We start from the raw sequence: 13,294 nt of genomic DNA, 5'->3' as shown, positions 1-13,294 counted from the left end.
AAGGTACCAATTACACTCTGAAACAGCTCAGTACAAGCCATTATTTCCCTTTTCATCTAAAAGACAGGTAGTTGGAAGCCAAGTGATCCTGAAAATAGATAAACAGATGTGCCGACCTCTGCTGCAGTTTAGAGTCAGCAAAAAAAAAAACAAAAAAAAACCTGAAAATAAAAAAGTCCCGGTGTAATGGGCTCCTAATTCTATTCTTTAAATATTTTAAGTTCAGAAATACAATAATCATTTATTCTGTAAAAAAATATGCCATAGCAATAGCTATTTTTTTTTTTTTTTTTTTTTAAACGGTTGTCCTAACAGAGCCAGTTCTTTCTATTTTGAACCGACATTGGAGGATGCGGGCTTCTTTTTTACAGGACCAGCAGTAACTTTAACTTAAAAGGTTTTTCCAACAAAGAAAATTCTCACATCTCAATTCCCTAGTGACGTTAACCCAATAAAGATCATTTTAACCCCTTTAGTTTACAATGTTACTCAGTGTTATTGCTGTTTTAGCTCCAATCACTCCCTAGGTTGCTCAGTGTAAATTCCCAGGGTGTGGGCGGGGACTCCCTAAGCAGACACATTATGACCCATCTAGTTCTGTGGGGTGACAATCTGGTTAGATTATCATGGTACAGGTGTATATACACTTTCATCTGGCTTCTGACATTGTACTTACACACTGACACATAGAGAGAGAGGAGACAGATCAGAGATGCATGAGATGATTACACAGAGGCTGATAGACAGAGGCTGACAGACTTTTACACAGTTACACTGTGAGCTCTGCTACATCTCACAGATATGCGTCTGCCTCCCCATTCCCCCAGATCACTTATCTCCTTATAGTTTGTAGCTTCTCTCTATGCTCACGATCTCCTAGCAGGATGTGATCAGTGAGAGTCTCTGAGCTCCGTGCAAGGGGCGGGGCTACAGGCTCAGAGCAGAGAGAGACAGAAATCTCATCTGCACCATCTCATCCAAGATGGCTGCCTGACACCAATTCAGAAGTTACAGTGTCGTGTCTAGGGGCAACTAAAATTGTGTACAGCAGGACTGATAGAGACAGGATGGAATTATATCTGTGAAATGCTGCATTTTTGTTAATAACAGCAAATTAGAGAATGTGTTATTTTGTTATCCTGAGTATATTTAATAATTCTGAGTATATTTAAGAAACTTGTCTTCCTGGGAATATCCCTTTAAAGGAAATCTACCACTTTTTAACCAAATATTACCTTTAGACAGCTGTAGGCATGTTGATGCTGTATCTCAACTTGTTTACATGTCAATAGTAGGTACAAAAAACCAGGTTGTAGTTAGACGCGCTGTCCGGTGTATAGTTGATATGACACAGATTTCTTTGGTTAGAACGCGCTTTTATTTATGTGGATAAGAGTGTTCTAGTCGGAAATTAAGATCTGTTTTAAATATTAAATTTTTTTGGGAAAATGTCATTCTGGTTCGGTTTCACCTAGAAATACAATCCTGATAATACCGTATTTTTCGGCCTATAAGGCGCACTGGAGTATAAGGCGCACCTCTAATAAATGCCTGCTAAGGTATCTAGGTTCATGTATAAGGCCCACTGGAGTATAAGGCGCAGGATCAAATGCAGTACCTAAAAATGACCAGCAGATGGCTACACTTCCCGGGAAACTTGTCTTCAGCGTGTCAGAGAGCTCTGATCTCAGAGGTATGGGCTGCTGGGGGTTAATGCAGGGTGATGCAGTAGGGGTTAAGCTGTCTCCCTCTGCCCCTTCTCCTTCCCTCCTCAGCCAGGGTGTTATTCCTGTGGGGTTCCCTGTGGCTCCTTCTCTTTCCCCTGTTACAGGGCTGGCAGGTATGGGGGATTGGTTACTGATGATGATGATTGCCTCGTGGTCAGCACTATGACAGCTCCGGTCTCTCCGTGCTAGGGGAGGGCAGGATAGGCACAATGTTAGTTGTGGTGCCAGGGCACTTCAGGAGCTAGGGACCCTGTATACTGTGTGGGATGGTGCAGGACATTTCTGGGGATGGAGCTATTAAACACTGGTAAATGTGCAGTACATCTTGTCTTTAGTACATTTCTGTATAAGTTCATATACAAGGCGCACCGGCCTATAAATACAGTATATTATGGTATTCTCCTAAGTAATAAAGTGCCATGGTTCAGGGGATACGATTATTAAAATTGGGTTATTGTCATGACATGTATATATGTGAAGTATGCATGGAGCATGTGCAAACATGGCAGTCGAGTAGGAGTTAAAGGAAATCTACCAACAAAATCCATCATGATAAACCGGGGACATTACTCATAGATCCAGGCACCGGGACTGTGGTAATCTTCTTATATTTGTTACCCATGACCTCCTTCCTTCTAAAATCAACTTTTACAATTATGCTAATGAGCCAGAAGCAATCTGCGGAGTGCCTCAATGCCGAGACACTACATCAGGCAGAGTGAAAAGGGAAGAGCCAAGGGAGAAGAGGGGGAGGGGAGACACTGTAAAAGGCTTTGAATCATAGTGGAGTTCTGGTAACACAATACTTTGCCAGTCTCCAGGAGAAACGGATCGGTTCTGCGGACGGCTCAGCAAGAGATTTAACCATGATGATGTATGGACTACAAACCACGGATCTGAGGTTTGTGGTCCGGATATCAGGCGGTGGCCTTACCCTGTACACAGAAGGTAATGGAGAACCTGCTCCATAGGGTCTGCCTCTCACTCAGAAGGGAAGGGTGTTTTAGGCCACAATAGAGAAGAAATGACCAGTATACACGTGCAAAAAGCATAAAACGTTTCATATTACAAAAAAACTATTGTTGAATCAGACATCCGGCTACAGAATAATATGGAACACTTCATGTAGCTGAGTGTATTATATAATAGAAGTGAAAGAAGGTCGGCTGCTAGTATTACCTTGAAGCCCTTTTAACTTTCCTATCTATTATGCCGGATGCAGTTGTCACAGAAACAGGACAAAAGCAAAAGAACTTATAGTTTTTGTGTTCATTCTAGTTTATAAAGGAACCATTTGCCATTAAAATGTAATTTCATTTAATCTAACAACAACATGTTATAGAGCAGGAGGAGCTGAGCAGATTGTACATAGTGTCCTATCTGCAGGCAGTATATTATAGAGCAGGAGGAGCTGAGCAGATTGTACATAGTGACCTATCTGCAGGCATGTTATAGAGCAGGGGGAGCAAAGTAGATTGCACATAGTGTTCTATCTGCAGGCAGCATGTTATAGAGCAGGTGGATCTGAGCAGATTGTACATAGGGTCCTATCTGCAGGCAGCATGTTATAGAGCAGGAGGAGCTGAGCAGATTGTACATAGTGTCCTATCTGCAGGCAGCATGTTATAGAGCAGGTGGATCTGAGCAGATTGTACATATGGTCCTATCTGCAGGCAGCATGTTATAGAGCAGGAGGAGCTGAGCAGATTGTACATAGGGTCCTATCTGCAGCCAGCATGTTATAGAGCAGAAGGAGCAGAGTAGATTGCACATAGTGTCCTATCTGCAGTCATATTATAGAGCAGGGACAACTGAACAGATAGGACACTATGTACAAATCTCCAGGCAGCATGTTATTGCACAGAAAACTGGAATCCCTGCATGTTTAATATTTGACTACTCCTGATTTACAGTCTCTCCTCTATTAATATGTATACAAAGACGCAAAAGCAATAATAAAAACACAATACCTGCCAATGTGTTCCAGTTATCACTGACTCCTAAGCATGAGAGACTCGCTTCTATGTTTATAGCTTAACGTAATCTATGTGATTGTACAGCATTATGAAATTAATGGCGCTCTATAAATAAAGAACCATAATTTAATCAAAATCCGACAGCACTTTAAAGGTTAAGTCTAGGATTCAGTGATGCTGCGTCACTGCTAAACCTCTATATACAAACCGACCAGAGGTGAGGATACCCTGTCTGTTATTGGTAAATTAATCCCATACAACCCCTTTAAGCTATCCCTATTACTGAGATTTTTTTTTATATTTACATTTTTTACTATTACTTTTAATAAAAGATACTTAATAATAAAATATCCTGGTAATCTCAGAGAAAACTGCAAAAAAGACCCCAAAAACAATTTACCTTTTTTCGTCTTCAGGGGGCTGTGATGAAAGTCTATGAGGAAAAGCAATAGAAGAGTTAGAAAAATGTACTTTCCTAAGAAAGATCCTCATATCCATTTCCACAATCAGTCATATTGTTAAAATCACGGCAATCCAGAACTTATTCAGTGCATGTCCCATGACAACGTATTCCATAGTCTCTTATTCATTACTGCTCTTACAGTAAAGAACCTCAGCAGTCCATTCAGCGCCGCACCCGCGTATCTCCGTCAGCTCCATAGAGATGAACAAAGCTGCCGGCACATGCGCGACTGGCTGCTCCGGTCATCTCAGGTGTAACGGGGTTACTCGTGACCGTGGGGGTCTCATCACTGAGACTATAAATGGACAACCCCTTTAAAACCCTGACACAGATTGTTGGGAAACAAAAAAAAAATACAATGGTGATAAAAAGAGATTAAGTTCACTTACAAAACATCTTCAATTTTCTGTAAGATTGGTTCTGCACAAACTCGCTCTTTTTCCAAAGTGCTGCGTTCCCGTGAGCGTTCCGCATCCAGTTTGGCCAATTCGCTTTCAGCCAAGGTCAAACCCATGTTGCGCTTTTGCCTGAAAATTGGAAGCCGGAAATTTTTAGTATAAGGCTACATGCACGGTGGCACACGGCAGCGCGCAGGGAGAGGAGGAGGAGAGGGCTGCTCACCCTCGCCCCTCTCCATAGGAACACATGGGCCACGGCGCCGCAACAAGAGAAAAAATAGGACATCCTATCTTTTACCGGGCTGAGGAGCAGTACAGTGCCGTGAGCCCTTAGAAGTGTATGGGGGACGTATATCGGCCGTATATATGGGGGACGTATATCGGCCGTATATATGGGGGACGTATATCGGCCGTATATATGGGGGACGTATATCGGCCGTATATATGGGGGACGTATATCGGCCGTATATATGGGGGACGTATATCGGCCGTATATATGGGGGACGTATATCGGCCGTATATATGGGGGGGCGTATATCGGCCGTATATATGGGGGGGCGTATATCGGCCGTATATATGGGGGGGCGTATATCGGCCGTATATATGGGGGACGTATATCGGCCGTATATATGGGGGACGTATATCGGCCGTATATATGGGGGACGTATATCGGCCGTATATATGGGGGACGTATATCGGCCGTATATATGGGGGGGCGTATATCGGCCGTATATATGGGGGGCGTATATCGGCCGTATATATGGGGGGCGTATATCGGCAGTATATATGGGGGGCGTATATCGGCAGTATATATGGGGGACGTATATCGGCCGTATATATGGGGGGCGTATATCGGCCGTATATATGGGGGACGTATATCGGCCGTATATATGGGGGCCGTATATCGGCCGTATATATGGGGGACGTATATCGGCCGTATATATGGGGGACGTATATCGGCCGTATATATGGGGGACGTATATCGGCCGTATATATGGGGGACGTATATCGGCCGTATATATGGGGGACGTATATCGGCCGTATATATGGGGGACGTATATCGGCCGTATATACGTTAGCCGTATATACGTCCCCCATACATGTGTGTGAATGTAGCCTACGATTCAGTCATACAAAAAACACAGGAAAAATACATTTCACACCAAGCACAGCACCACTAGCACACACACCACTTTTCCTTCTCTGCCTCCAATGGCTCTGGAAAGGGTATACCTCCCAGGATGAAAGGGTTACAGGACCTTGCAGTGATGCTGGAAGCATGTGATCAGTCACATGCTTCTGACATCACTCTAGGTCCTACAGAAACACTTGTCAGACTCTGGGAGAGCAGTGCAGAGGCTCTGCTCTCTTGGAGATGGGGTGAAATGCTTTGTCAGTTCTTCACCCGATCGGTAAGAAGGGTCTGGCAGTACTGGATCTTCCTAACCGTCGGACTTGAACTTTTTAGAAAGACTTTTACATGTCTTATATTCTTAGAACTTCGGAATACTAAAAGGGAGGTCCTAGACCAGTGGTGGCGAACCTATGGCACTGGTGCCAGAGGTGGCACTCAAAGCCCTTTCTGTGGGCACCCAGGCCATTACCAGAGAGGACTCCAGGGGGAGTGGGAAGTGTGGACAGATCTGGATTATCATTGTAACTCCTGCTCCGGCCCTGACAATTCTTCCTGTTTATGGGACCCTGGAGAGAAGCTACAATGATCATCCAAATTTCTTCTATTTTCTGCTTTATTGGTGTCCTCAGGGTGCTGGTATGAATGAAAGCTGTGACAGAGCAGGGAGTATAAATCACAAATTACATTTCTGTGTTGGCACTTTGCAATAAATAAGTGGGTATTGCTTGTAGTTTGGGCACTCGGTTTCTAAAAGGTTCGCCATCACTGTCCTAGACTGTAAATCAATTGCCTATCTTTAATAAGAAGGGGGTCCATCGAAATGACCAACACTGATGAGCTTATATTAGCTCAATGTAGAGGCAAACGCCACCATAGTTTGGGTAATTGGGTGCAGCCGCCCACTTCACAATTATTCAATTTGAATACAAAAGGGGTTTTCCAGGATCTTGCAGTACTAATGACTACCCCAATTTATTACTATTGACCTATAATATGGATAGGTCTAGGTTTACCTGAAGTCTTCTAAAAGTTTCTGCACTTCTGGACCCATCTTCTCCTGCATGGTGTGCACATACTGTCGGAGTAAATCTTCTGGGATAAATTCTGGTCGTCTTTTTTCTGTAGTTGATGAGAAATCATAGGTTATTTATCGCTTCAAGGCTTCTAGTCAATTCCTATTGAGGCGGGGTGGACCTGGGGCAGGGTAATCTTGTGATACCAGAAATAGATTCATTATTTCCCATAACTACTTTCCAAAAGGTCAGGGTTAATATATGTAAATTTAGCTCTTATTTAATCAAACCCCAACTAGAAAAAGACAGCACTGACAAGGCAATTATATTTTTCTTAAAAAAAAAAAAAAAAAAAACAACACATATTTAAAAACAGTCCCCGAGCAGAGACAAACTATCCCCCCGGCACCCGGAGGAGAGACAAACTATCCCCCCGGCACCCGGAGGAGAGACAAAACTATCCCCCCGGCACCCCGAGCAGGGACAAAACTATCCCCCCGGCACCCCGAGCAGGGACAAAACTATCCCCCCGGCACCCCGAGCAGGGACAAAACTATCCCCCCGGCACCCCGAGCAGGGACAAAACTATCCCCCCGGCACCCCGAGCAGGGACAAAACTATCGCCCCGGCACCCCGAGCAGGGACAAAACTATCCCCCCGGCACTCCGAGCAGGGACAAACGATCCCCCCGGCACCCCGAGCAGAGACAAACGATCCCCCCGGCACCCCGAGCAGAGACAAACGATCCCCCCGGCACCCCGAGCAGGGACAAACGATCCCCCCGGCACCCCGAGCAGGGACAAACGATCCCCCCGGCACCCCGAGCAGGGACAAACGATCCCCCCAGCACCCCAAGCAGAGACAAACTATCCCCCCGGCACCCCAAGCAGAGACAAACTATCCCCCCGGCACCCCAAGCAGAGACAAACTATCCCCCCGGCACCCCAAGCAGAGACAAACTATCCCCCCGGCACCCCAAGCAGAGACAAACTATCCCCCCGGCACCCCAAGCAGAGACAAACTATCCCCCCGGCACCTCGAGCAGAGACAAAACTATCCCCCCGGCACCCCAAGCAGAGACAAACTATCCCCCCGGCACCCCATGCAGAGACAAACGATCCCCCCGGCACCCCAAGCAGGGACAAACGATCCCCCCGGCACCCCGAGCAGGGACAAACTATCCCCCCAGCACCCCAAGCAGAGACAAACTATCCCCCCGGCACCCCAAGCAGAGACAAACTATCCCCCCGGCACCCCAAGCAGAGACAAACTATCCCCCCGGCACCTCGAGCAGAGACAAAACTATCTCCCCGGCACCCCAAGCAGAGACAAACTATCCCCCCGGCACCCCATGCAGAGACAAACTATCCCCCCGGCACCTCGAGCAGAGACAAACTATCCCCCCGGCACCCCGAGGAGAGACAAACTATCCCCCCGGCACCCCGTGCAGAGACAAACTATCCCCCCGGCACCCCGAGCAGAGACAAACTATCCCCCCGGCACCCCGTGCAGAGACAAACTATCCCCCCGGCACCCCAAGCAGAGACAAACTATCCCCCCGGCACCCCATGCAGAGACAAACTATCCCCCCGGCACCTCGAGCAGTCACAAACTATCCCCCCGTCACCTCGAGCAGAGACAAACTATCCCCCCGGCACCCCGAGCAGAGACAAACTATCCCCCCGGCACCCCGAGCAGAGACAAACTATCCCCCCGGCACCCCGAGGAGAGACAAACTATCCCCCCGGCACCCCGAGCAGAGACAAACTATCCCCCCGGCACCTCGAGCAGTCACAAACTATCCCCCCGTCACCTCGAGCAGAGACAAACTATCCCCCCGGCACCCCGAGCAGAGACAAACTATCCCCCCGGCACCCCAAGCAGAGACAAACTATCCCCCCGGCACCCCATGCAGAGACAAACTATCCCCCCGGCACCTCGAGCAGTCACAAACTATCCCCCCGTCACCTCGAGCAGAGACAAACTATCCCCCCGGCACCCCGAGCAGAGACAAACTATGCCCCCGGCACCTGGAGCAGAGACAAACTATCCCCCCGGCACCCCGAGCAGAGACAAACTATCCCCCCGGCACCCCGAGCAGAGACAAACTATGCCCCCGGCACCTGGAGCAGAGACAAACTATCCCCCCGGCACCCCGAGCAGAGACAAACTATCCCCCCGGCACCCCGAGCAGAGACAAACTATGCCCCCGGCACCTGGAGCAGAGACAAACTATCCCCCCGGCACCCCGAGCAGAGACAAACTATCCCCCCGGCACCCCGAGCAGAGATGACCTTCCCCCTCACTTCTTACCTAATTCAACGGCAAGGTCTTCTGGAACAGAAACTCGAAGATGCTACAGGAAGATCAAGACAATCAGTATCCACCATGTATATAGTGCAAATAATGTATATATATGTATGAATGAATGACATAACACTTGTGGCTGAAATATTTAAAAAAAAAACACATGAAAAAAAAAAGTAGTAGGTTAAATAAGCTGCGGTTTTCCAACTTACCGCTGTCCGTTCTAGGAAGAACTGATGGAACTCGAGAAATATTCTCCGGGTCTCCTTTGGGTTAGTTTGCTGATAAAGGTCTCCATATAGGTAGCAGAGCTGTGGAAATTTAAGACATGGACTCTTTTTAGATATAAAAAAAAGGTATAGGCCACCTATACTAAAACTTTAACACTGTAAGTAAAAGACCCTAATAGGGTCACCTGTATTATACAGGGTTTGCAGGTCACATGACTCCTGGATAGGAGGACTTTAGATTTCCAGTGATGTCGTGTGTGCTGCTGGCTTCAGGCACATGCAGGGGGTAGTAGAGTCATTACCATATGCATGACCCAATCAGTCATAAAAATCCCATATCACCGGCTGCTTTATCAAGAGCACCTGCCCACTATCTCCTTAGTAGTGGCTGTGCTCAGTATTGCAGCCTGGTCCCAATGCCATCTAGTTTGTAGGCTAAGTGGTAGTAGTAGTAGTAGGTAGTAGTGAGTAGTAGTCGGTAGTAGTTAGTAGTAGTAGTAGGTAGTAGTAGTTTTCTGTGGTGTTGGGAGTAGCTTAAAACTGCTACTGCTGCAAGACCCCATGTGTCCGGAGACACATAACAACGTAATATTTGCCAGGGCCCCTGTAATTTTACGTTTACTGGACAGCCCCTTTAAGATATAGCAAAATCCAATCCCTTTAGATTTTACCATAAATACTGCAGAATCCTAGAAGTTTTTAGGGTTATATAGTATATGTAGTATATACTTCAATTGCTCCTTCTAATGACTATAGATATAGCTGTTGATAGGAGTATTCTTGGATCTTGGCGTTTCTCTAAGCACATAAAACTGTATAGTGGCCGTGTCGGGTATTACAGCGCAGCTTGAGCTACTCCCAGGATCTAAAGGGTTAATGCAACGCAGCTTGGTGCATGAGATTTTATTCCTATTAGGTTCCAGAAAAATGGCTTAGCAAATGCACTGACACGTTAATACCCTGTCCATGTCGAGTGCTCCGGTGTTAATGAGCGGGGTTACGCAGGTGTTCACACAGGACGTAGCACGAATACAAATTATGCCATGTACGGTCCTTCTCCAGCAATGGTAGACGTCTTATAGGAACATCACTTTAAAGTTTTATGCTTTTTCCCATCTCCCGTTACCTACCAAAGGTGCGGGGTCAAACTGAGAAACGACGTGGTATACGAAGACTGCGAGGTGAGCCGGGTGAGACTTTAGGAGGTCCATACTTTGGAAGCAGCTACACTGGTCGGTCACCTGCTGGAAGGAGAGGAGACTGAGTGAGTGTATGGGAAATACAGGAATGTAACATTCTAGAAGTCTTAGTAATGGTGGCCACATTAGACATCACTCAAACTGGGTTAGGCGTCTATATGGAGTCCCTGCTTTAGATTCCGGCAAAAAAAGTGGTGCTGACAACATGGTGGAAACCCAGGCTTCCCCATTATAGTCCATCAAGTGGAGGATTTTGTTACGGATACAGTAGAGGATCGACTGCTTTGGCCCCAACCGATAACAAGACATGGACACCCAACAATCTGGAAAACGGAGGTTCTGTTATCACTAACGGGTGGAGTGGTAGGTCAAAAGTGTCCCGACACTCTATTCAGTAATATGAGCACTCGATATCGCTGGCGCTGCACCCACGAGTGTGCAACAGGGGTATTGAGCACTGTGGTCAGGAAATTCAGACACTGATTGATGGGTCGTCCTGCTGCTCCATTCAGTGATAACAAAACCCCCTTTTTCATAATCGCTGAGGGTCACATGCGTTGGACCCACTGATCAGATGGCCATCTCCATCTTGACGTATTAGCATGTTACCCCTCCACTGCAGTTGTCTGGAGAGGGCTCACGGGCATATTGCATCACCATCGGTGCTTACCGGCACACAGCATGGAATTTTAAATATTGTCACTACGAAGTGAAACTAGTCACACAAAAAACAAGCCCAAACACAGCTCTTCACATGGAAAAATAAAAAAGTTATAGATTTTTGAAGGGGGGGGGGTGAAATGCACGGGTTAATTACCTGTTCTGGTTCAGCATCAAAGTCTTCATCCTCAGCACCAATAATACTATGTGCAAAGCGAGCAGAGGGGCTTCCCATGCTGGACTGAGAATCCTCAAGAGATAAAAAAAAAAAAAAAGATGGTAAAGTAGTAAATCAGGGACAGACCTTTGACTCGAAAAAGGGTTGAAAAACATGGCTGCTTTCTTCCAGCCTGCTCCGGACCATGGGTGGTGGCATTGTAAGCTTTATACACCTCTTCACAGCTGAGCTACAATACCAGCACAAGCCGTGGTCACACGTGGTACTGTCTTTGAAAGAATGCAGCCGTGTTTCCAACCTCTAAACATCCCCTTTAACAAGTGAGCTTTTCTATAGTTACTGCTACAAACATGGATCATTTTGCAGGGAGGCGAGATGTGAAGTTCACCTATTTTGAAAGTAGGATCCTGTGTTATCTGGCTTAGTTTGACTAGAGTGATCTCTACAGAACAGGAAGTGTCAGTCTGATTTGATAGTTACTGTAATAAGTAGAGTAAGAGACTAGTAACATGTAAATGACCATGGTATATACATACTGTATCCAGATACTCGCTCTTTTCAGGGCTTTCTTCTAGATAACTTTTTTCTCTTTGTCCGCTGCACGGGCTCTGAAATTACAGAAATGGCAATAGGTCAAATTTTTTTTCGTATTAAATTTTATTCAGTTTTCAAAAATATAAACAAACAGTTCTCTTTCAGAACAGTAACGGGACAAAAGGCAACCAGACATTTACAATAATAATCTACCATTTACGGCCCGGCTCATAGGCAGGCAATAGGTCAATTGATACATTCACAAAGACGCATTCATTTTCATTTTAGACGTCACCAGATTGGACTCCGTTAAACAACTAGCCCTCTAAGGTAGGGGATTAAATGTCCTTTCTAGAATTTTTATCTTTAATGTGAAATCTCACCCATTGGCCTATTAACCCCTTCCCGACTTGCAAGCAGGGTCCCGGTGCAGGGAGAGGGCTCGCGGACCGAGCCCTCTACATAGCCGGTAAGTCTTTGCTGCATATTTCAGCAAATATAGCAATATATTATCATATTTCTTGCATTTCTGCAAGGAAAAAGGAGGTCCTTGGACCAATATTTAAAACTTAACTTTTATTGTTCCTTATAATTAGGACTAAGTAATATTTTTCTTATTTTTAATTCAGAAATTGTGTGCTAGTCAGACGTGAAAGTGAATTAAAATCGTAACGTGGTGGAGGTGGGTACTGTATTTCAGTAGGGTTGAGAGGTAGAATTTAGGGTATTGACTGGAGTGGATATGTTCGTACTGATGCGTTCAGCTGGGGGTTAGTTCAGTGTGTCCCCTCGAAGGGGTGGTTGGATATATTTCAAGGATAGCTCCTTAGATTGACACTATGATAAGCACTACCCTGTTATAGTGCGGCTTATTGGATAACCGCTATTATATTAGCCACTCTGCCAGCCAAAATTCCCTATAGACTCTTTCCTAAATTGGTGCCTGGTTGCAGTGTGTCGCTGCAGATCGACTCAGTGCTGTGCTGGCTTAGTCCCACCTCATATCACCACTTATTAAAATGTAAACACTCAAACAGCCCCCCCCCCCCCCCGACATGTTTCGCCATGATTATGGCGTCCTCAGGGGGTATCGAAGCTGAACTAACGCGCTCGGCGTGTTTCCACTCCTTTTAAAACCTTGTGATGTGACGTCATTAGTGGGAAGATTCGGAAAGATCCAATCAGCAGCAGGTAAATTTTGCAAAACATCAGCTGTTCCCCTGTCTTCCCACCCCCTGTTCCTGATTGGTTGTTTACTATTACCTCATCATTGGGGGACTCGCATTGTCATAGTTACAGTACTGTAGTATGGCAGTATATGATAGGATCGATAAGAAAACCTAGGGTTAAAGTACCCTAGGGAGTCTAAAAAATAGTAAAAATAAAAAAAAGTTTAAAGAAAAATTATAATAAAAAAAACCTAAAAATTAAAATCACCCCCCTTTCCCTAGAACTGATATAAATATAAATAAAC

The 13,294-nt window shown here is 45.7% G+C and overlaps 1 protein-coding gene across 4 annotated transcripts in view; it reads right to left on the bottom strand.

Moving 5' to 3' along the window:
- ARHGEF12 (Rho guanine nucleotide exchange factor 12) overlaps nucleotides 1–13,294 on the bottom strand; it is a 97,125-nt gene that overhangs the window by 46,944 nt on the left and 36,887 nt on the right. For 2 of the 4 annotated variants that reach the window (XM_072155626.1, XM_072155628.1), the window contains 8 exons: nucleotides 11,823–11,894; nucleotides 11,266–11,358; nucleotides 10,380–10,493; nucleotides 9,232–9,330; nucleotides 9,026–9,068; nucleotides 6,713–6,818; nucleotides 4,556–4,693; nucleotides 4,104–4,136 (listed from right to left, as the gene is read on the bottom strand). In XM_072155626.1, the coding sequence (XP_072011727.1) occupies nucleotides 4,104–4,136; nucleotides 4,556–4,693; nucleotides 6,713–6,818; nucleotides 9,026–9,068; nucleotides 9,232–9,330; nucleotides 10,380–10,493; nucleotides 11,266–11,358; nucleotides 11,823–11,894 (698 nt within the window). The remainder of the gene's footprint in view (nucleotides 1–4,103; nucleotides 4,137–4,555; nucleotides 4,694–6,712; nucleotides 6,819–9,025; nucleotides 9,069–9,231; nucleotides 9,331–10,379; nucleotides 10,494–11,265; nucleotides 11,359–11,822; nucleotides 11,895–13,294) is intronic. The other 2 variants (XM_072155627.1, XM_072155629.1) reach the window with 1 other exon arrangement.

This window comes from Engystomops pustulosus, chromosome 6 (genome assembly GCF_040894005.1).
Source record: "Engystomops pustulosus chromosome 6, aEngPut4.maternal, whole genome shotgun sequence".
Classification (NCBI taxonomy): Eukaryota; Metazoa; Chordata; class Amphibia; order Anura; family Leptodactylidae; genus Engystomops; species Engystomops pustulosus.
This window is presented reverse-complemented; position numbering and strand designations above follow the sequence as displayed.